Here is a 24323-nt window from a genome sequence, read left to right as displayed (position 1 = left end):
CACCAAATTCCTACCCCAGAAACCTAATACATGTGTAATGGATGTGTTATCATCTTCCACTTGTAATTCAAGAAATATCCTCTCAATCTTAACTTCCATACGTTCCTTCCTACTGCATGTTTACAAACGCGAACTCATGAATGTCACACCTATGATAAATTGTTGAAAAGGTCACCACACGTCCAACCGGTTTACTTGTCTCATTCTTCTCAGTGACGCACGCTCTCATTGAAGGGGACGCTCTCGTGAACTCTCGACAATAAGGACTGAGGGTTTTTCACCGATAAGTTTAATTAAGACTGGCGCGTCAATTAAGACGACCTTCGTTCGGTTTTACAAAGAATCGGTACCCACATATCTCACGTACCATCGCTAGACCAACCCTAGAGCCAGTAGAGGTAAGCAGTTTTCTTACGCTATCGGCAAGGTTATTATGGTATCAGGCAGATTTTAAATTTCTAACTTCCGCCTGACTTAAGCTACCAAGGCACATCCTGCATTCTTCGCATGTAATCCTATCGTCTGGAAAGATGCAGGGAATGAAGGACGGGCCTTTTCTGATCGCAATCTCGTGAATATTTGTTGTTTATACTACGTGCAGGTAGGAGGTATTGTTTAGTAGAATGAGAACAATCCCTCAGGCGATATCATGGCATCTACACGCGTGTCAGAACCGGCCAAATAGTTTTAATTTATTGGTAAGCCATACGAATACGAATCAGGGAAAATAGGCTGTGCTATCGTAATTGTTAATGTTATCCAGTGGTACCTAAGAAACAGTCACAACCACCCTTCACATAGATGCATGCATCGTGTGCTATTATCACAGTCACTGAGTTATTGAAAACCATAGTGTATGGGTATGCTTTGTTGCAGAGAGAGTTTATTCCATGTCAGTGGTCTGTAGACATACAGACGAAGGTTGGCAGTTCTTCAAGGTCAAAATGTGTGCTTTCAACACTGAGTAGGACTTGGACAACATCATTTGGTAGAAACTTGGCCGAAACTGGCCATGCGTGTGAAATGTGTATAGGATTACGAGGTACAATGTAGGGTACTGTGTAGGACACAGTGTTCGTAGTTGACGTGAAATCATGGAAGTGAAAAAAGAGATCAGTGGTAATGAACTGCACATTTTTGTGTTCAAATAGTGAATGACAGACTAAATTTACCATACACTAGTGTGACAATTTATTTCAGCTGTTTTGTTTGTCCGTTGCAGGCCTGCTCTCTACATGACCACATATGGTTGGCAAAGACACCGGCCAGGACTAACATAAGTAACAAGTCGCGAAGAAGTGGAACCACCACAGTGACGAGACTCAGTCTTCCCCATTTCATGTTGATAGGTTCCAATGAGTTTTTAACCTTATTGTTTTCAATCACCATTTGCAAGAAGGACTGAATACAGCAAAACATGCGTTCTTGTAAAGTTAACCTCCTTGGTATTGTTAAAGCAATTCTATTTCTCAATTTAAGAACTATGCTTCTTCTGATTCTTCTGTTTGGATCCGTTGCCTATCTGTATGTCTTGGCGACTCTTCAAGCCATGGGACAAGCTGCAGTTGAGGTTCTGGAAAAGAACGCTGAAGATACAGAAATCCTGGACAAATCAAGTGCGTTGGCGCCCCCAACGGATACAAAACGAACTGCAGTTATAATCATCACTCAAATGAGAAGCGGGTCCACTTTTGTCGGTGAGATTTTCAACCAACATCCAGGCGCATTCTACATCTTCGAACCACTTTGGGCCCTGGAAAACCACAGGAACAAAACTTACAAGAACAACCCAGGAATGCAACTAGAACTTCTGCGGGGAGTTTCTTCTTGTAGATTTGATAAAATAAAGAACATCATGAAGTTTTACCTCACCACGCCAGGCTTGGGTGTGATGAAGACGTGTCAAACAGTTGACAAGATGTGCGATAGATTCCGAGACAAACGTGAAAACGCCACCTGGCCCAAACGATGCCCCATCCCAGACGTAAAGCTTCCAAGCGTTCTGCAAAGAACTTGTGAGGCAAAACAGTTCACGGCGATTAAAACAATCCGTTTGGACGACATAAACCTTCTCCAACCGTTGACAGAACAAACCGATTTGAATTTCAAAATCATTCAGTTGGTCAGAGACCCGCGCGCCGTCATTGCGTCACGACTAAACCTCAGCAAAAAGAACGTTTCCGTTATGACTGTCCTTCACAGCAAGGTCGACAAGGAGGAAGTAAAGCAGCTATGTGATTGGATGATCAAAACTGTGGAGCCTTTCAAAAACAGCACCGATTGGTTACGAGAAAGATTCGCGATGCTTCGATACGAGGATGTCGGTATGCACCCAATAACTACCATGGAGAAACTGTACAATTTTATCGGCGTGCCTGCAAAAACCGAAGTCTCCAAATGGCTTGAGAGCCACGTGCACGCCGCGAAAAAGAGAAAGGACAGAGAAAATCCATTTGGAACTAAGAAAGACCCGGTAAAGAGTTCAAACGAGTGGAGGTCTCGACTTAGTATCTATCAAGTACACACTATACAGTCTAATTGTAAGAAGGCATTGGAGCTATTTCATTATCCATGGGTCAAAACAAAAGAAGAGCTTAGAGATCCTTCTCTTAACCTTTACAAAGATCGGTATTCTTTGATTCCCTAACTGCTAAAATTCCCTAAAAGAAATGTAATCCAGACTTTCACTGTGGTTCAGCTATGTCAGTAAAGGAGCAAAGATGTTAAGTATATAACAGTCATAACTAGGTCCAAGCTACTGTATATGACGTTCAGAAATGCCTCTGCACCTCAGGCGTCGCCAAAAAAATAGGCCTGTGTATGCATGTAGCATGCATGTATGCATGTAGCATATGTTATGTACAGTAAGATATCTTTATCAAACCAATGTTGACTTAAATGAATTCATTGCGTTAATATTTACTTCAAGAATGTTCTCAAATTAGGTCTTTTTTAATTGTATCTCACATTATTTACAGTGTACAATGCTTGGTGTCTGTGTATAAATTTGCCGTTATATAATTTACATTCCTTTAATATCAACAAAAAGCCACGAAAGTTGTATACATAGGTTATGTACATGTGTTGAAGGAAAGACATGAAACATTGATAAACACGAATTGTCCTGCTTTTCATTCATTCCCACAGACATCCACTCCAAACAATACAACAAAAGGCGATATACTTAAATAGAGCATTTCTGTGCTCTCATGTTATTTTTCAGACCATTCACTTGAGCACTAAAACCCCTGCCTGTAGTGACCACTTGTCTACTGTGGCCATTCTCTTCTAATTCACAAGGTTTAATTACTATGGCAACATATATTCCAGTGATTGCATGTTCCATACATGTAGTGTTACAAAGCATTCAAACATGGCCATGATCAGCACATCTATACATGAACTGTCATCTATATATTTTGCCCTTATCAGCTCTAAGTTCACTATTTCTACCTTCCGCTCTGTTTTCTTATTCCTTTTGAATTGCCAACCATTGATTCTATTAAAGTATCCATTTGAGTGACACATATAGGTCGTAATATGTTACTGGGAGAACCTATAGCATTTCAAAATGTCCTAAAGCGGCTTAGATACAATGAAGCTGAGCAATAAATATGATACTAGAGAACTATAGATGTTCTTATATCGTAAAGATCGACAGATTTGTTACTCATTTGCTTTGCGGAAATAACGTCTTTGTAACCAAACATGGACATGGCTTCCTGACATTGGGACTGTATCAGTTTAACTTCATCTAACGTCAATTTCAGCCGCCACTGGTTGCACGCCTGTACGGGGTCTTTGATGGTTCCAAATGGGTCGTTTCTATCTCTCTTCCTCTTTGCTGTTTTGGTGTGTGCTTTGATCCATTCTGAGATGTTTGCCTGTGGTTTAACGCCGATGAAGTTGTATAATTTGTCCATCATGTCCAGAGGTTGTAGGCCAACATCTTCGTACCGTACCAAAGCGTACCGGCCCCGAACCCAGCTCTCTTCGGTCTTGTAGGGCTGTGCGTTCCGCACCATGCTGTCACAGAGTTCCCGTACTTCTTCCCTGTCCACTTTGGTGTTCAGAGTCGACTGTAGGAGAGAGACGTTCTTCCGACTCAAAGCGATTCGTGAAGATATGACTCCTCTTGGGTCTCTCACCAGTTGGATAATCTTAAAGTCCAACTCCCTGTCTTGTAGTAGTGGTTGTAGATGCGTCACATCGTCCAGTCGTATTGTTTTTATTGCCGTGAATTGTTTTGATTCGCAAGTAGACCTCAGGACGTTTGGTAGCAAGTTAGGCGGTACTGGACATCTCTGAGCCACTGTGATCTTTCCTTTCGTTTGGTTTCTATACCTTGCACACATATTGTCTATTGTTTTACAAGTTTTATAAACTCCCATGCCTTTAGTTGTGAGGTAATATCTCATGATGTCCCGAATGTCACCAAATTTACATGATGATATTCCTTTTAGGAATGCGACTTTCATTTCTAGAGCGTTGCTGTAAGTTTTGTTTGCATAATTCTCAACGGCCCAAAACGGTTCGAAGACGTAGAAGGCGTCAGAGTGTTGGTTGAACAGTTCTCCAACGAACGTCGATCCACTTCGCATTGGAGCGACTATTACGACTGCAGTTCGCCTGTGAGCCGCTGGGAATGCTGGTGTTCCTGATTTCTGCTCCGACGGTTCGCTCACAAGTTCAGACAGATCTCGTGCCTTAGTTTGCTCATCTTGTACCAGACATTTAAGAGTCAACGAAAGGTACAAGTAACTCGAAGACGCAAGGAACAAGACTATTAGCAACAGTCTTCTAGGATTACGAAATAGCAATTTCCTTATCATATTTCAAGAAGTGCAACTGTTATATATGAGCAAATTTTCTGATAGATATCTGAATTTTTTGTAGGTTGTAGCGAAAGAATCTTCAATTGTGGATGCGTCTTCCTACACCTGAAAAAGGCAGAGTGAAAGAGTTTTACAAACGCGTGGGAAAAGCTTAAATTTCTGCATTAATGACAGAACGTTGCTCTGACATTTACAATGCTAGTACTAGTGCTGGCTGTGACCTCATTCGACGCGAGGACACGTCATACATGACGTCACAAATGACGCCATCTTGAACTTAGACAATGTTCATTTGAATCTTGTCCTGGATAAACCTTTCGAAGATCAGTCACACTCACCAATTACTAGTAAATTGCCTACTTATATACAAAGTACACATTGCAGTTCAACCATAACATTACATATCAAAACAAACAAACAAACAAGCATGTCTTTGATTAAAACTTTAAGGTCGCAACAAGTGGCATTAAAGGTCATTAATTTAAAAACATTGTCAGACAAGCAATGCAAATACAAAATGGCCGGGCGATACGAAATAGCACATCCGATTTTACATGGTAATTCCCTACAAACCTACAGCTAGGAGAACCTCTTACCTTTGCAGATAGAACCGTGAAAATCTTGTTAACAGGCAGGTAGCTGTTACATTATACTAGACTATTTCTGAATCAGGTGCGCCAACAGCTCGACATGCCCTCACCGGAAGTACGTCATCACTAGAAAAACCGGTCTACCATGCCATGTGTCTAGACCCAAGTGTTGATGACAACAATAATGTTACCTTTTAATCGCGCAGACGACGGGAGAGTGGTGTCTGGTTCGGTCAACAAAATCTTATACTAGTATTGTGAATGCAGTAAACTGGTTCACCCCTGCTCGAGTGCACACGAAGGGGACCGTCCGTTGTTGGCGTGTCTGGGTCGTCCATTGCACCACTCAACTTCAAGCAGATGTAGGGTTCGGCTCTGTGTTTCACACATGTGAGGCTTTTGTGTACTATTTGGAATATCAGGGCATAGTACACTTGAACCTTTGACCTCTCCAAACCGATCTGGGAGGCTCGTCATCATCATCATCATTATGGTATCCTGATTACCCAGATATGAACCATAACATATCGTATAACCGCTTGTCGATCTAATACGCCACAGAATTACCTGTAAATGATGTGATAACTCCCTTCTTTATTCCTATAAGAGGTCTTGGTGTAGTATGGGCGGCCTGTGTGGTTGTTAGCGTCACTTCTGGGGCACTGTATCTGTGTAAATCAACGAGTAATAGTGTTCAATAATGAGACATGTTATAAAACAAACAAACAAACAAGCAAACGAACCAGTTGTCTGAGCGTTTTCCTATCAATTCTTAATGGCTACAAAATTCCTACGGCCCCACCAGGCAGTTGTATAGGATAGGGTAGTTGTGGAAAGGGTCTAAAATACAACAAGCAAACAAACAAACAATGAACTAACCAGCATCGAAAATCTGGCGTCAGTTACGGTGTTGCTGGAAGCGACCCCTATTATCCGTGTTAAAAAGTGCACCCTCCAGTTGGCACCGCATGGATCAAAAGCGCCCTAGAAGCACCTATCAATTTTCATCGGTATTGCAGGACAATAAAATATGCACTCTAGAACAGGTGGACGTGCGTGCGTTTGCGTTGTAGTTTTGAACAAGTTTTATGATATTCGTGTATTTCGTGAGCCATTTAATAGTTGCCATAAGTATATATTAGTCAGTGGCGAGGAGCGCTGGCCACATTTGGACGTTTAGTTCCAAATTTCGCGCTGTAAAAGCTTATTAGGGGGAGGGGGGCATGACGCAATCACGCAACCACATGTGTTAGTGACTCGTTCCCAGGTTTCGACTTCAGGGGCTAAAATAGAGATTTACCGAATCCCGGTATAGTGGAATATTTCGCTAACAATCACCCCTTGCACACCCCTCTTCTTGCTCGTAAGTTTACATTGTTCCGATTCTTATAGATTTAATTTTCTTTTGGACAATATACGAGATCTTGATCGTCCTACGACAGAAGTACGAAGAAGTGCAGTACGCAATCATCCCCTATGTGAGACTCCTTCGAAACTCCTTTGTTTTTATGCTAAAAGAAACCTAGAGTAACATGTAAACAAACATGGCGGCCCGGTTGTGTTTGGTGCGCGACACGGTAGAATTGGTCGCGTTGTGGAGTATTTAGCGGGATTTGAAGAACACCGACCCTCCGTACACTGAGTTGACAGAGCAGACAAGCATAAGGGGCAACCATAACTTGGGGTGAAAACAGATATAATCACGCAGACGAATTGTACAGCAGTACAGTGGTAGAAAATACGATTTGCATATGAATCACTGCACTCGAGCTCGAGGTAAACAATGCTAGACCATGCACAAGCGACCTCTAGTGATTTATCACACTCTGTAGGGTTTCTCTGCTCCGGGCCTCTTGATCAGCACCAAGGTCAGCACCAGGAATAGGCTTGACCGTGCGGCTTTTCAGAAAGATCTCGTAGCCTGGAACAGCCTGATTTTGCGGCGATATTCAGAAGGATCGAATGTTAACTGACCGTGGCGCACTCAAAGGGGACTGATAGCCTTGTACAGGCTTGGCCGTGAGATCATATAAAATGAAGTGATAGCCAGTATCAGCTGACTCAGCCATACACTTCGTAGCAACATTCCCGAAAACACCGCCGAAATTGCGGTTTCCTGTTATGGTTTGCCGTCCTATAATTTTAGCTGAAATTTAGTTGTTATGATTAATATCGCTATTGTTAGAATTAATTAGTGTTAGAGTATGAAATAGTCGTTCCCTTGACTGCAAAACGTCCTGACGTCGGCGAAACGTCAGGACGAAACCTGACCTATGGACAGTGTAGCAGTGGCCTCTGGCGATTTGTCTCGAAACTGCAGGGTCACTTTTACCTATGGCTGACGTAACTATGACGTAGTAACTGATTAGCCCCCCCCCCTCCCCCTAATAAGTTTTTACGGCGCGAAATTAAACGTCCAAGTGTGGACAGCGCTCCTCGCCACTGACTAATATATGCTTATGGCAACTATTAAATGGCTCACGAAAGACACTAATATCATAAAAGTTATTCAAAACTACAACGCGCACGCCCACCACCTGTTCTGGAGTGCATATTTTATTGTCCTGCAATATCGATGAAAATTGATAGGTGCTTGTATGGCGCTTTTGATCCATGCGGTGCCAACTGGAGGGTGCACTTTTTAACACGGATAATAGGGGTCGCTTCCAGCAACACCGTAACTGACGCCAGATTTTCGATGCCGGTTTAGTGCATTGTTTGTTTGTTTGCTTGTTGTATTTTAGACCCTTTCCACAACTACCCTATCCTATACAACTGCCTGGTGGGGTCGTAGGAATTTTGTAGCCATCAAGAATTGGTAGGAAAACGCTCAGACAACTGGTTCGTTTGCTTGTTTGTTTTATAACATCTCCCATTATTGAACACTATTACTCGTTGATTTACACAGATACAGTGCCCCAGAAGTGACGCTAACAGCCACACAGGCCGACCATACTACACCAAGACCTCTTATAGGAATAAAGAAGGGAGTTATCACATCATGATATTGTACAGGTACTTCTATGGCGCATTAGATCGACAAGCGGTTATACGATATGTTATGGTTTATATCTGGGTAATCAGGATACCATAATGATGATGATGATTACGAGCCTCCCAGATCGGTTTGGAGAGGTCAAAGGTTCAAGCGTACTATGCCCTGATATTCCAAATACTAGTAGTACACAAACCGGAAAGTACTAGTACAATTAGACATTTACCTTGGCAAAGCATGGTTATGGTCAGGTGAGCTCTCAAAAGGTGAGTATTGGGTTTTGAGCTACGTTTTCATAGGATTTTCACATTCAAGCCTGTACAAGAGAGGCCGAAACTGGAGTTCTACAGTATCAAAGAGGTCAACTTGAAAAAGATATAACGTTAACGTTACTAATATGTAAAAGGTGTGAAACTATTAAAGATTTATATTTAATCTTTCTGTGCCATGGTGCCACCTGTTGTTTTAAACGCGTAGCGCCCAACAATACAGTGCCAACAATAGTCCTGCTATACACATTATAGTATACAATAGACGTTGTAAAGACGTGGCCTAACACGTGTGAAACACAGAGCCGAACACTACGTCTGCTTAGAGTTTAGTCGAGCGGTGCAATGGACGACCCAGACACGCCAACAACGGACGGTCCCCTTCGTGTGCACTCATGCGGGGGTGAACCAACCGGTCTCCGGAGAGGGGTTGACCTAACCCGGAAGTAAAGCATTGACCATTATCTTCTGTGCCGATCTTTGGACTGGGGTCAGAAGGGAAAACTGCAGGTATGAAGCGTTACTTTCTACGTTCTTAAAGAGGTAAATACTGCATGTACAGCCTTATTCGCTGTCTTGTACATTGTACTTCATGGAGTTCAACTACATGTACGCTCAACTGGTCAGTAAAGTGTGTGGAAGTGAACTATAGTATAAAAGGCTAGGTGAACAAAATTAACGTTTACTACTAAAGTGCTGGTCTAAAGTAGATGCAAGTCAATCATATCAATCATACTTTAAATCAATGAGAAAACGTACTATTATAATAGCCTTCTTCTCCAAGATAGGACTTTCATACTTTGGAAAGTCTTTGGACTGAGCTTATTTGTGCAGAGAAAATCATTAGCTGACATTTTGATTTATGCAAATAACAACCTAATTTGCAGTATCAATTAGAGTCACCATTATACAATTAATTCATCAGTTATAAAGGTTAAGATCATTGGACAAAAGTATAAGATCACAAATCTTTAATTTAGTAGTAGTTTTTCATTTCATTTGACAGGTCAGAAAACTGAGGCCTGAGGCCAGAACTGACAGCATGGATCCATTAACAGAAGTCAGCTCTGAGGCATTTCTGAACAGAAAAGTCCTCCACCATCCACACAACCATGCAGACACCGACGGTACCAAAACTTCACACTTCTCTGTCGTGTCCTACAACATCCTCGCCGACTGCCACGTCTCCCCACAATCCTATCCGTACTGTCCCAAAGAATGTCTCCCAATGTCCGCACGCGAGAAACAACTAGACACAGAGTTACGCTACCTTAACGGTGACATCGTGTGTCTACAAGAAGTCGGAACAACCTACTTCCAAGAAAACCTCTTGCCCTTGATGCAGAAGCAAGGCTACGATGGCTACAGGTTTAAAGAAAAAGTTCTCGGGACTCCAGAAGGAATTGCGATGTTCTTTCGGACTTCTAGGTTTAGTGTAGTTGATTTCACTGCGTTTGACTTCAATTCCAAGTTCAAAGAACTTATCAAGAGGTACGTGGGAGAGTCCGAGAGAGATTATGTCTACAAGTACTTGGAGAAGACCAGTGTGATGATGATGTGCAGGCTGAGGTGTAAGGTGACAGGTCGTGTGGTGACTGTGGGGACGTTCCACGTGATCTGGTGGTTGGGACTGATCCCCAGCGCCCCCCAGCATGTGGAGGTGGATGTGCAGTCTCTGCAGGTAACTCAGATCAGTATACACAAGGAGGTTGAATATTTAACCTCCTTGGTATACACTATACAGTAGTCTAACCATTAAAGTAATACTAGTACGTACTTCTTACCATACTGTATAATAGTGTATTTTCTTCTTATAGAAAACAGAGAACTAAGAAGAAAGGGGGTGCAAAAGCTACGAACAGTTCCAAACAAGACTACCATGTAAACTGTTGCCCCCTGTCAAACACATGGAATCCAAAAACTACACTCAAAGTGAAGGTAGTAGTTATATCTTTGACTGAATACAGCTCTGCAGGTATAAATCATACTATCATGAAAGTTTATCTCTCTGTTGGTTAAGACTTATGATCCAACACAAAGAAGTTACTGGTCTAAAGCTCTGAGTGAGGAAATTTTTTTGTGTTGGATCAAAATTCTTAACAGGTATAAATCATGTTTTTTAATGAGGACTGTTATTTTCTGAAGATCTCAGTAGCCATGGCTGAGCTGGTGCAGTTTGCAGGCGGTACAGACCAGCCCCACATCCTGTGTGGAGACTTTAACTCCTCCCCCTTCAGCCCGGCGTACGGCATCCTCACCAGGGGTCACCTGGCCGGGGGAGGGTACGAGATGTTCCACGCTCTACGACCATTCAAGGTGTCTGACAACGAGGTGGGTTTATTACCTACATGAAAATGTAGGCATTGTTTGTGTGTGTGTGTGTGTGTGTGTGTCACTGTGTGTGTTTTTCTGCATATTTGTGGTCAGCATAACTAAGAAGGCCAGCATAACTTTATGGATTGTGATGATATTTGGTATGCTGGTAGATCTTAGGACCACAAAGGTCAAGGTCAAATGTGGGCCTCCTGGTGTCCCACCTTGGTACTGCAGCACCGCTTCTGGTATTCATATCTTTTGTTCTGGACTTGCTACAATGTATGGTCTTGATTTTATCGTGGAAAGTACCGGGGTATTTTTTTGTGTCAGGAACAAATAGTGTGGGTTTGGTACCCCAAGCACCAGTACACCACGCCACAGCACCCTCTCGGCTGTAGTGATAAAAAATATACCTTGGCTGCTATTTTCTGCTACAAGGTTTGATTGAAACTTAACTGATTTTGTTTTCCTTTTATCCAGAGTAAGTGTCTGATCGACCTGTTGCCATCCAGCCTGTACTCACATCCATCCAAGTCTCTCAAAAGTGCCTATGCTGAAGTCAAGGTACAGTTTTGGGTTCGTTGGACTGTAACATACTAGTACACATATTTTGTTCCTACTCAGAGGATTATATTCTAAGACAGCAATTAGTCAAGTACATGTATATATTTTGTTGACTTTGTTCAATGTTTTAGGTTCTTCAAGGTTTTGACATTTGTAAACAGAATTTAGAACATGCAAACCACCACCAAGAGATTATTTTCAGTCAAAGAATGAAAAATGTTTCAAAATGTCTCAAATGGATAGACCGTTGTCATGATTATGATGGTGTAGAAACTTCAAAATACATGTACATGTAATGTCAGATGCTTTCCAGAATTTAAACCTTGAAGTTGTCAGTTTTAATCAATAACCCACATCAAGGAATGGTTTCCTTCCATAGGGAAAAGAGCCGGACTTCACAAACTACATGGATTCATTTGTGGAGTGTCTGGACTATATCTGGTACAGCTCAGACAGCGTGCGAGTGACAGCAGTGCTGGACATGGTACCTGAGTCAGCCATCACACCTCTCACAGCATGTCCCAACAAGGTCTTCCCTTCTGACCACCTCTCCCTCAAGGCTGTGTTTCAACTCACAGACCTGTAACATGTAACATCCGTGTCCATAATATCACCAGGGTCCATAATATCGCCACCTTCAGAAATAGTGTGCTTAAAGATATTTTCACTGCAACATTCCCTAGGTATGTACATTTGATGTGTGAAGGAGTGCATACCAAAGGTATGTTGCAGTAAAAATATCTTTAAGCACACTGTTTCTCAAGGTGGCGATATTATGGACCCTGGTGGTATTATGGACACGGATGTTAGGCACCCAATGCAATTTTAGGGTGGCAAAAAACTGTCAATTTTCTGGTCTTAAAAGTTACTAAGGGCTAACACACTAAAAAAAAGTATGGGAATGATTTTAACAAATCTTATCACGTGATTTAGGGCATTTTTGCCCTTTAATATACTTTTGGAGGTTTTATGAAAAAAATATTTTATTAGAGTTTTATTAGATAAAGAGAATTTTTATATGTAGTCAAAGCTGTGTTTCAACTGATCACAGACCAGCAACATTAAGATGCATTATTTCAATTTGATCATGGATTTTGGTGTGCATTGAATTTTATTTTTAAAGCAGGAAATAGTGCTGATTTTTTACAGCTAACAGTTACCAAACTACAAGATTAAGATCACTCACACACTCACTATCCTGGCTTAGATAATACTGCTGAAGGGGAGATTTAGATCCATAATATTTATGTTATGGATCTTGTTATGCATTGAATGTTGCTGCTTTTTACAGTAGCATTTTTTCAAAGTTACTTGTCAGAATTTTCGACTCACAGACCTGCAACATTATGGTCCATCTTGGTGTGCACTGAACTTTCTTTTTAAAGACTAAGAAATGTTGCTACTTTTTACAGCTAACATTTTAAAAAAGTTTTCAAAAGAATTTTAAACTGAATATCGTGTAATTAAACCAGCTGTAGTGCTTGAACAGCAGCGTGGTCTAAGGGCTATTACACACTAAAAAGTGTGGGAATGATCTTAACTAATTCAACCACGTAATTTAGGGCATTTTGCCCTTCAGTATGATATCAGATATGTATATATTTTATGGAAAGTGAAAAAAAATAACAATAGACTGGATAAAGAGGATTTTATAAATGTAAAGCTAAACTGAAGGCAGAGTAGAATAGAATCTTACATAGTGACCCCAGTGTAGCAAGCTGGAATATGCCACTAGCCAGAATGTACCCCGAGAGCACATTCTGGCAAGGGGTAGAGTCTTGCCTGCTACACAGGGTCCAACACTGTAAGATGAGAAGGGCAGGGCGGTACAAACGTAATGCTGTATAAAGGTCATCTCTGAGATATGCCAATCATGTTGTGATGAGTCTCAGATTTCTGAGTATCAGGATGACAGTAGAATTCTACACATTGTGTAGAATCTGTTGTGAAACTTGTCCTTTGTATTTGCATGTCGGGCTGTTGTTTAACATTGCTGGGGTGATCTCTTCCTTCCAGTTTTACGTGACAAGTGTACTGCCATCTTGGTGTCCCTATTTGCATTTCAGTGAATTGAAGCTCAAGCTTTTTCGTACATAGACATAATAGACATAGACATTCGTGTATAATAAGGTAGTCTCCACCAGACTCCTTTTCAGGCTGAATAAGTAGTAGAAATTAGCCTGCAAGCAAATTGGACTCACTGTGGCTGGCCAACTCCCCTGGCCAGCTACATTCTTTTTAGGCGCATTTCTACTATTTATTCAGCCTGCAAAGGAGTCTGGTGGAGACTACCTTATATGTACGAATATATGTAAATATCCATGTAAGGACTTTCTGACCTTCTAAAATAACGGCTAATAGATTTTTTCAGCACAATTAAAAGAATACCAGTAGATTACTTGAGACTATTTTATATAATGAACATATTTTACATAGTAAACATCTATGTAACTTTTTAATTCCTTACAATTTCCAGTTACCAGCAGGATATTTGATGCGACCAATCTCTTTAGTCACGGAGAAGGAAATTATGAAAAAAAAATGTGTAAAACCATGCAAAATTCTCCAGTATCTACAATATTTCTTGTCCACTAGATCTCTTTCTAAAGACTTTCCACTACCATTTTTTTCTTAGCCTGGTGTCCAGTTTACTGAAGGTTGGACGAGCTCTCTTCAGGACTGTCTATCCAAACCACAATAGACTGGACACCAGGCTATTTTATCATATGATGCCTCACGGCTGTATCTGACTTTCTCATCTTATCAAGCTAGCCAATCAGATCTGCCTCTGGGTATAATCATGAATTTGATTGGCTGTTCGTAGGCATGACGTCACAGAAACTTCTCTGACAAAACTCCAACAAACATGGACCGTTATAACTTCGGTAACTTTACCGACATTTTCGAAGGCACTTCTCAAAGTCTTTCTCTTAAGAAACTGTCTCTCTTTTCTCTCTGTCATGTTCTTGCTCCAGATCTTCTGTCATCTCTCTCCAGTCTTCTTCCATCTGGTGTGTGTCTGTTGGTTGTTCTTTGGTGTGATGATGTGTGCTGGCCTTCCACAGTGTTTTCAGTGGAGGCTCACTTGCGATTCTGGTACGGTGAAGTTACGTACGTTCAGCGGTGCGTGCCTAGAAGGATAAAGGAAGTAATTTTATCAACTCTTTTGTTTTATCACCGTTTGGAAAATAAACAAACAAATAGTACAGTAGCCCATGAAGGTTAGGCATGATGTAGGTAATGAGATACACAAGAAAATTGTTACTCAAGCAACTGAAGTCACAATTCCCTTGTATAAATAATACAGTCTCAGCTAAAACTTTGATCCAGCACAAAAAAGGCCCCGCAAAAAAATGGATTGTTCTACTGCAGTGTGACCAATCACCTACATCACGTGACTTTGTGCACGTCAGTGATTGGTCAAAAGTGTCAGGAAGTCTATATCGCCCCCCGTCCCTTCCACTGCCCTTATTAGGCCTGTCCCATCCCACATCGTCCATTATGACCTTGACCCTGAAGCCTGTCCCAGTCCACCAGTATTATGTGTCCATATCCCGACATACGATACAGATGTTTCCCTTGTAGCTCCCACCCAACTATTGCCCTATAGACACAAAGGTTAACCTCCAATTCTGTGTCCCAAATTCTGTTTGCTACCAGTAGATCGTTATCGCCAAATGGCACTTTGTTTTAAATCATCTTTCAAAAGTATCGCGTCATACTATACAGATGTTTCCTTTGTAGCTCCCAGCCAACTATTGCCCTATAGACACAAAGGTTAACCCCCAAATTCTGTTTGCCATCAGAAGACCGTTATCACCACTTTGGTTTTAAACCCCCATGTCGAGTCATCTTTCAAAAGTATCGCGTCATACGATACAGATGTTTCCTTTGTAGCTCCCACCCAACTATTGCCCTATATAGAGGTTAACCTCCAATTCTGTGTCCCAAATTCTGTTTGTAGGTCTTTATCACCAAATGGCACTTTGTTTTAAACCTCCATGTCGAGTCATCTTTCAAAAGTATCGCGTCATACGATACAGATGTTTCCCTTGTAGCTTCCACTCAAGCATTGCACTGTACATATAAAGGTTAACCTCCAATTCTGTGTCCCAAATTATGTTTGTAGGTCTTTATCACCAAATGGCACTTTGTTTTAAACCCCCATGTCGAGTCATCTTTCAAAAGTATCCCGTCATACGATACAGATGTTTCCCTTGTAGCTCCCAGCCAAGCATTGCCCTGTACACATAAAGGTTAATGTCCAATTCTGTGTCCCAAATTCTGTTTGTAGGTCTTTTAACCATCTTTATCAGCAAATGGCACTTTGGTTTTAAACGCCATGTCGAGTCATCTTTCAAAAGTATCGCATCATACGATACAGATGTTTCCCTTGTAGCCTCCACCCAAGCATTGCGCTATACACATAAAGGTCCAATTCTGTGTCCAAAATTCTGTTTGTGGGTCTTTATCACCAAATGGCACTTTGGTTTTAAACCTCATGTTGAGTCATCTGTCCAACGTTATGGACCACGGCTAACAAACAAGACTTTGCAGATCGGGTATCATCATGTAATGCTTTGAAGTGAAGGATTTCTCAGTGGGGTGGAATTAAAATAGGAAATTGCAGGACCTTTTGGGTGGGGTGGATACAATTTACAACCTACCAGCTGGGATAATCGGAAACTCAAGAGTGTGTTCGTGTTTCAGCCAAGCATACTTTATACGTACAACAATTTATGGAGTCATATTCAATACACGAAGAATTTAATGTTTATACTATGTATACATTGTAAAGCAAAATTGGTCAAAACCAGAAGCAAATTAAATCATCAATGTTACAAGGATGATTCAGTCAGAACGCAAAGATGTATATGATGTAAATGTAATTATTTGATACATTTATTATGCATTTTGCTGAACAAAAAAAATTTCATGATTGAGTATTTGGGTATTCAATTCTGTCCGTTCCTTTGTTTTAGTGTTGTGGATTGAAAAAGAAATGCCCCTTATGGTTTCCCTTAAAATAGGGGTCTCGTATTAAAATACTATACCCAAATCCATATACCACCTTGTATTTTGAAAACGATCCAACCCAGCTCAATACGTACATGAATATACATAATATTAGAAACGTTAAGTGGCGCTTAGCACGAAAGAGCTGATAAAAATTTTATCGTTAGAGCAGAGAGCGCTAAACGCTTTCGCATCTAGTATCGTCAAAACACTCCCATAAACTGACGGCTATTTCTGTCGCGAGTTCGGCTTACCGTTCATCCGTATACATATAAGAACATTCGAGCTTTCTCCAAATGTTTGATACCTTTGTTTATGACATGTCAGCTTTTAACTTCAATCTTCGATGGCCATCGATATCTTATATTAGTTGCTTTCGTTTCATTGTTGCATCATTGGTATGTCAACTTGTAATACCTTAGCGATGTGCCAAAATATACATTGTAAAAGCTTGCAATACCTACATGTTAAGTCCTAGCCATGAGATGGAAAATAAACATAAGATTTTTGGCCTCTAGTAGGCTTCGGAAGCGGCAGGAAAGAGTAGGAATATGCGGCTGTTATATGCCAATTAGACATGGAACATGTCAGGGGAGTTGGTCTGCTAAGGGAGTACAATTGCCGCTCAACATTGATGTACTCCCTCAGGATAATCTCCAAGCACATCTTTCGGTGGCAGAAAGACAGCATCAAATTGGCCAGGCAGTATCCATTTGACAGTGAGTTACCATTTCGAAATGGATATTAAAAATGGATACAGGCTGGCCAACTTCATACTGTCTTTGCGGCCACAAAAAGACCTGCTTGAAGATTACAACATCCTAGCGTTCACTCTAGACCTGAACCTCCTAGCATCTGTTTAGACATATTAAAAAGGAAAGTTATCATTTATTTCTACAGCATATTTTCAGGATCCAGTTCTTTCTCAGCATTCAATCTCCTGTTGCTTAAACCAGAGATTGTCTACTGAAATCTGAAGAGTCCGTACCTGCGCCTGCAACCCTCCAATCTGTTCTGGTGCAGCCTGACGGCGTAGTTAGTCGGCGTGTAGCTCGATGCCTGCTGAAGCCGCGGCTGCTTCACGTCGGCGTGGTACACCGGCGGGAAACACACGTACACGTCGTGGAAGAAATATTTCCTCCTCCCCCTTCCTCCTGCGAAGACGCAGTCGTGGTTAAGTCCCTTCGGCTCAGAAGACATCTTCAAGAAGTTTCTTCTTCTTTCTTAAGGTTCGGAGGCTTGTCCAGCTCTAGGAGGGCCAGGCGCGTGTGAGTTCGCTACCGGGAAGCTTACGGATGGATCCGGGAGTTATTCTTGGACTATGATCTCTCTCTATTAACGGGGTGTCGGCGCGGATTGGATGTTTTCTGTGTACCTATGCAGTTTCCACATTCCGAACGAGCTCCGCAAAATCTCCCCAACAGCGGGAGGTCGAGACCATGTGGAGAGACAACCGCTTCGGAAGTTTCCTCTTCTGAAGTTAATATTCCAATAAATAATGGATTTTGATGATAAAATGAGGATTTTATTGAGTATCCGTAAAACAGGTGGTAAAATTGCATGCTGTTGCTAATTCGTGCAGCAGAGCTGTTGACAAGTGTAGATGATATACGCAACCGGGTACATGAGATTGATTTCATTATCCAAGAGACCAATGCGAGGACTGCGCTTGTTTATTTGGTGCAATGCCCAAAATTGACCCCCGGTATCACTAGACATTAGAATATGGAGAGACAAATGTCCCAGTTTTTTGCCAGTGGTTCCTTATTTCACTAACTCGTGCGGCGGTAAAGACATCACACATACCGACACGCCGCGGCTACGATATGAAATGATACTGCGACTATTTTTAGGACGGTATCAGATGTCATATCAGGCTGCTAGCTTGCGATAATCCATAAATCACATAAGGCACTTTCTCTCTGTCACAGTTGTCGGATGGAATAGTCTCCTCTTTGTCTAACCAAGTCCAAAATATCTAGAGATGATCTTAACGCTAATGTCACACTTTGTCCATTCGAAATTGGTGATGACACACTACAGTGTGGTTAAAAATATACTCTCGTTATTACTGTTAATGCTACAAATGTACGTACTTTCTCTCTTCTATTTTAGTCTCGTTGGGTTAATGGGAAGATGGTACAAATTGGCCAAATATGCTTAATGATTCGCTAAATAGGAAGCAGCCGACCAAGATCGGTTGCAACTCAAAATATGGACCTCTTCGACCAGCTGACTGGTCTGGCAAGTCATTCAGTCTGTTTAGTCAATTTTTCTTACCATTTTTCCATCTGAAAAAGGGGTTTGGTATAGACTACTCTAGTGCGCATACAATTGATTTCTTAGTCTTTTTATCATCATTTTTAACCTAGCTTCTCATATATAACTTGAAAGGATAGACTCGGTCATCACAGACATAGTACATTTCCTTGCTACTTTGCAAGTTGAAGATCATTGATGAAGGCAAAACCATGATATTCCGACCATAATGCGATTCCAAGGGAGGGCGGCACGTTTGTACAATTGGACCATACATCAATTTGTCTCCATAATTTATTGACACATCTAGTGCAGGTCTGACACATCTAGTGCAACACTTTCGTTTTGGGGCTTTAAATCCAAGGGTTTGAATATTCAGGTCCTAAATTGGTCAACCCTTCAATTCCAAATACGTTTGCCTTGTACGATCAGCAACATACTAGTTCAATAGACCATGGTATCTGAATTCCAGATGTTCTTTTTGTTGATCTTTTGTTGAACTTTAAGAAAAATCCTTGCATATCTTCATCTATAAAACATACACTACATGTAACGTTACAAGTCTTCTGTTCTTATTCTTAACACTTCTTCCTCCAGGGATGCGAGGAAAGAATTATACAAAGGACGGCGTTTTCAACAGAAGTTTATTTGGGCATTAGCAGTAATAACGAGACTATATTTTCAACCACACTGTAGTTTCAACCACCGATTTTGAGTGCAGAGACACAGTGTGACGTTAGATAGAGCATCTCTGGAGGTTTTGGACTTGGTCAGACAAGGACAAATTATAGACTCTTCCATTGACGAATGCCAGGCATGTCTGTTATGTTTTTTTGCTTGGCAGGTTGTCGAGGGAAGCTTTAAATCACTCGTGCTCAAAATATACATGTTGTGAGCTAGTCGAATAACAACACATCACAAATCACAGCACCCCCCCCCCCAGGTCAGAGGTGGTCGATTCCAACACAGACTTGCTCACGTTCAAATTGCCTAACATATTGTTTTTGCTACGTTTCCTCTTCTTCTTCTGTTCCAAACACTGACCTTTGTCCTGGCCAATGACCTGATTTGTTGACGTCTCTCACCATGGTAACTCGTGTTGTGTTACATAATGTTGCAATTTTATAGTAGGAGGGACTTATACTCCTGTCTGACCAGAGCAGACCATATGCGAAGGTAAACATTATGCATTTGCTTTGCAAATGTTACCTTTCTAGTTTTTATTTATTTATTGCTCGATATGAAAAAGGTACATGACACAGTGGTGGACAACTCTAGTGGCTGCATTCGGGTGTGGACGGGAGGTTCGGCAAAGGTTGGCTGATGGTTGGCTTGTATTCGGGAGTAGGTTGGGGCGTGGTTGGCATACGAACCCCGTCCATTGTGACATAGGGTAGGTTTTCGCTCGATTTTCTGGCGATTTTGAAATTCGACGACCTTCTGGAAATCAAAGAATTCGTCCAAAAGGTCATTGACATTCTGACACCGACCACACAATAGTTGATTTTTGACCCACGTGCCAATCTTGACAACGTACTTGTACCTCCTACACCCAACACTTGTGCTCTTGTGTCTTTGTTTTTCAACTACGCACGAGGAACTCCAGTGTGCGTTTTCAAGGGGTCATTGTGATCGATTTTTTGACTCGCTTACACGTTAAAGAATGCTTCACAATTTTTGAAAACGAAGTAACGACGTCACAACATGACATTGCGAGCCAATTGAATCATAAGAGAATCAATACAAGAAACATAGAAACATGGACAAAACACATTAATGAGGACATGGACTGTAACATCTTTATGAATCTTATAATCTAATATTTTTCCTTCAAACACAAATTCCATCGCCTTTTTTTACTTCATCGAATGTAACTATGATATCACCTTAAAGGCCTATGTTGTACAGTCAGGAAGACCTACATGTTAAAAGAAATGTTTTGATAATTTCTTTACAAGGTGAATCTACCTTACAACATAGGCTAGCGATACTCATAGACATAGTGTACAAATGTGGCGTGGTTGTGTCGTACTAGCGTGTTGAAAACCTGGGATACCAGACTAGTTCAACACAAAATGTACATGGGCCTTAAAAGCTATGAAACTCAACAGCTTATGTGTTCAAAAGTTATATTCAGCGGCAATTCTCATTGTTCTTCGAGTCAGCCTTAAATTATGAATATTAACGCTAGTCCATCTACGTAGATGTACCTTGCTAGTATGCCTGTTTCAGGAACATTTGGTTTTGGCTGAGTTGCTGCTCGTTGTTTGTCTTGCTGATAGTGTCCAATGTTTTGTTCTGTATACAGGTCGGCAAAGCCGTACCGTTATGTACAGGTTTTAGTCTGTTATCCTTCGGGATGTCTGACAAGTTCGGTGCCGCTGGAATCAACGCTTGCCCCTCGGAATACGATCTGAAACGGGTCGGTCTTTTGGGTGGGAAGTCGGGCATGGAGCTCCTCTTGCCTTGCTCATGGCGCTTGGAAACTCTGGGTCGAGTTCTGTGGTGGATATGTTGTTCGGTGTAAGGGTTGTTGTTGACGGCAATGGTCCCATTTTTGTTGATGTTAGGAAGGTAGGGTAGCGACTCGAAGCTACCAGAATACGCGCTATCCCCCTGTATAGAACGGTGATAGGTCCTAGACTGTGGATTTGCGTGGTGTGAGAGGTTGTTCTCTGGTGGATGGTTCCACATGTCTCGCACATCTTGAGTATGATCACCTGATGATGACAATGACGGCGCTTTTCTGGAAACTCGTCCAAAGGGACGACATCTTTTCTTCCTTTGCTGCGGAGGGGGTACATGTATGTCCGGTAGTGAGATCTTGGTTTCGCTAGTCTGAGGAGGTCTCTGATTTGAGTGTCGTTTGCTGTTTATCGTCGGAAGTCGGAAACCGGGTGTTTCGCCCTGCCATTCTGTCGTGTCCAGTACCACACAGCCTTTTCTTTCATGTCTATCGTAGTCTGGGTTCTTTTCGCGGCGTAGCATGCTCCTCAGGCGGGCGCACTGCTGCTGCATGGAGGCTTCTCTTTGCACGGCGTCGTCTCTTACCTTCATGGCTTCAATCATTTGAATCTTCAACGTCTCTATCGACTCGAGAAGCGTCGTGCTTCTTGATCTTTCCTTCTCTAATGCTTTGGTTAAATCGTCCTTGTACCTCGCCATCTCGATTCTCCGTCTGTCTGCCACAAGTTTCTGTTTCTTTGCTTCCCGCAGCGCGACCGTCATCTGGTCCATCTTGGCCTGTTCCATCTTCAGCTCCTGTTGGATGCGGTGTTTCTCCCGCATGGCTGTGGTTTTGATGCGATGGGCTCTGTCTCTGGCCTGAGTCAGCCATTCTATCTGCCCCTGTAGTTTGTCGTGCACTGCCACCACCTCTTTTGCCTGCTCTCTCGTCTCCTCTGTCTCTGCCGTGATAGCCTGTATTTTCTCTTCGAGGTACTCTGCCCTTTCTCTGTAGTGATGCTCTCTGACGGCAAGCTGTTGCAGCTCAGTCTGTAGCTGTCGTTTAGCGGCAAGCAGCTTTTCTATGCGAGATGATTGCTTCTTTACATCTTCTTGTAGTTTGTGTGCGTGGTCTAGATATCCGGCCGGTAGCAGATTCTGTTGTTGCCGCCGCTCGTAGTTTTGTTCCACGGCGGTTTTTGGATCCGTGTTTAAGCTGTGAGAGTTGTCGTTTCTCGTGGACCACGACGTGTCGTCGTGCGTTCTCTCAGCCACCGAGTTGTCCCGCATTTTAGTTCTCTTTTCTTCTTCTTCTCCTGATTCCCCAGTCAGCGAGTCTGTGTCACCACCACCCTTCAGCAGTAAGCCCGAATCTCCCGAACCCCTCGACGGGACGTTTTTATCGACCTCGACTTCACTCGGTTCACGTCGGGTATCTTCGTCATCGTTCGCCATGTCTCGCCACTCTAGCTTGATATGTTCTACCTCCGGTAGATTCGCGACATCACAGTCCATTCTACCTTCTAGGCGGACAACTTTTACGGAACAGCTTTTGCTTGATCTGAAATGAAACGTTAGCTGTGTTGAAAACCGCTTTGTACTTGAAAACACTTTTATCGATAACATGGAAGGCGATACAGCGCTGAAACAAAAGTGGTGAACGTAACAAAAAACTTGGTACTTGGGCTGCCACGAATTGAACTATTCTGTCGTTTGGAGTAGCCCTAGACCTTGCTTTCAAGAGGATGCATTGTAGTGTGGATTTTTTCCACATCGCGTGGCGGCATTTTACAGCATGCCTACATTCTTGGGCCGTTTTTTTTTTGTCACTTTGAAGGTATCCTCAAGTTGTTCTCACTTTAGATGTTTGAAACTTGATTCAACGTCGTTCATGAGAAGCTCTATTCAGTCTTTGGGTTGCTTTTCATTGAGGGCATGAGGAAGGACAGGTTGTACATGTACTGATTAAATGAATGAATTCCTAATAAAACATTTAACTCAAATATAGTGGAATCCTTACACGGTATTACAAGACCACATAACAGGCTTATGCTCCATGTTCGTTCATTTTTGTTTGTTCTCATTATTGTAAGCGCCTCATACTAAAGAGAACGTTGACCCTAACAGTACCCGGATTTGGGACCTACTTACAAAATCTCTGACCGTTGCCAACAAACCACTCGACATGAGTGTAACATTTGATCATTTTGAACCACTTTTAAGACAATGTGTGTCCCCGTATGTGTGTGAAACAAGATGGCCGCCATTCTAGATTTTGGAGACCTTCACATTTCTCAGGTTCCCATGATGCTGTGCGTGCAGTAGCACTTGTAGCTGTAGTTCAAGTTCAAGTAGTAGTAAGATGGGATTTGCAACGCAAAAACAAAGTATTCAACGTTCGCTTCTTTCCGATTGCAATGCCACACACTGAAACGAATGCCTTAACAAGAAATTGGAAATTTCAGACTTTGTATGCTATCCTCGGCTTCCTGAATTCCCCCAAGTTGATCTAATACCTAATAGCTCCTGGTCAGATTTTGAGATCTTAGACCTGTCATTCTGCTGTCTGTCAATCTTTACGAACCCACGTGCTGTCAACGTACTCTATCCGAAAGGACAGATACAAAATTCCACAGCTCAGCCATCCATGGACAAAACAATACGTCCATAAACTTTCATACCGGGAACGACAAAAAAAAGAATAACATATCGATTTTGAAAGGAAAATAGTTTATTTTACTTGCATGTGAGCGTAACGTAATGTTACGTTATAACAATTTGCATATTATTGCAGTTGAAAGCTTGTAAAATGTTACATATACAATTTAATATAAACACTGCGCAATCATACAAGCTCGATATTTCTTAATACATATAGTTGCAATCAACATGTAATCTAGCTTAAAAGCACCAATCGACGAGATTTGCTTAAAACTCACAAGATATTCATACAATCGCTCACTTTTCTGTTATTCTCCAACGATAAAACATATAGCACTGGAGCATTAAGCAGTAACCATTGTTCCAAAGCAGG

At 41.8% G+C, this 24323-nt stretch overlaps 3 protein-coding genes across 5 annotated transcripts; 2 read left to right on the top strand and 1 right to left on the bottom strand.

Moving 5' to 3' along the window:
* The first annotated feature begins 1417 nt into the window (after nt 1-1417).
* LOC109461919 (carbohydrate sulfotransferase 3-like) lies at nt 1418-2811 on the top strand. Its single transcript, XM_019758400.1, has one exon. It carries the CDS (start codon nt 1418-1420, stop codon nt 2645-2647), a length of 1230 nt encoding a protein of 409 aa, XP_019613959.1. The 3' UTR covers nt 2648-2811.
* A 298-nt stretch (nt 2812-3109) lies between these two features.
* Nucleotides 3110-6040, bottom strand: LOC109461918 (carbohydrate sulfotransferase 1-like). Of its 3 annotated transcripts, none has more exons than XM_019758399.1 (2): nt 5993-6040; nt 3110-4940 (listed from the first exon to the last, which is right to left on the bottom strand). In XM_019758399.1, the coding sequence occupies exon 2, from the start codon at nt 4830-4832 to the stop codon at nt 3621-3623; it is 1212 nt and encodes a 403-aa protein (XP_019613958.1). In that variant the 5' UTR covers nt 4833-4940; nt 5993-6040; the 3' UTR covers nt 3110-3620. The 3 variants fall into 3 exon arrangements, with proteins under 3 accessions (XP_019613958.1, XP_019613957.1, XP_019613956.1); XM_019758398.1 differs by lacking the exon at nt 5993-6040 and adding an exon at nt 5617-5888; XM_019758397.1 differs by lacking the exon at nt 5993-6040 and adding an exon at nt 5432-5580.
* A 2987-nt stretch (nt 6041-9027) lies between these two features.
* On the top strand, nt 9028-12181 carry LOC109461869 (carbon catabolite repressor protein 4 homolog 1-like). Its single transcript, XM_019758338.1, has 5 exons — nt 9028-9199; nt 9696-10370; nt 10835-11020; nt 11486-11569; nt 11949-12181. The coding sequence occupies exons 2-5, from the start codon at nt 9732-9734 to the stop codon at nt 12153-12155; spliced, it is 1116 nt and encodes a 371-aa protein (XP_019613897.1). The 5' UTR covers nt 9028-9199; nt 9696-9731; the 3' UTR covers nt 12156-12181.
* Nucleotides 12182-24323: the final 12142 nt, after the last annotated feature.

Source organism: Branchiostoma belcheri, unplaced genomic scaffold (genome assembly GCF_001625305.1).
Source record: "Branchiostoma belcheri isolate BF01 breed outbred unplaced genomic scaffold, Haploidv18h27 scaffold97, whole genome shotgun sequence".
In the NCBI taxonomy this organism is placed as follows: domain Eukaryota; kingdom Metazoa; phylum Chordata; class Leptocardii; order Amphioxiformes; family Branchiostomatidae; genus Branchiostoma; species Branchiostoma belcheri.
Note: the sequence above shows the minus strand (reverse complement) of the source record. Positions and strands in the feature narration are given on the sequence as shown.

Excerpts from the sequence above, each read along its gene's own strand:
- LOC109461919 (XM_019758400.1), top strand. The coding sequence starts at position 1,418 with ATGCGTTCTTGTAAAGTTAACCTCCTTGGTATTGTTAAAGCAATTCTA.
- LOC109461918 (XM_019758399.1), bottom strand. The coding sequence starts at position 4,832 with ATGATAAGGAAATTGCTATTTCGTAATCCTAGAAGACTGTTGCTAATA.
- LOC109461869 (XM_019758338.1), top strand. The coding sequence starts at position 9,732 with ATGGATCCATTAACAGAAGTCAGCTCTGAGGCATTTCTGAACAGAAAA. Across the intron at positions 11,021-11,485 it reads TCAAGGTGTCTGACAACGAG|AGTAAGTGTCTGATCGACCT; the intron begins GTGGGTTTATTA and ends CCTTTTATCCAG. Across the intron at positions 11,570-11,948 it reads GTGCCTATGCTGAAGTCAAG|GGAAAAGAGCCGGACTTCAC; the intron begins GTACAGTTTTGG and ends TTCCTTCCATAG.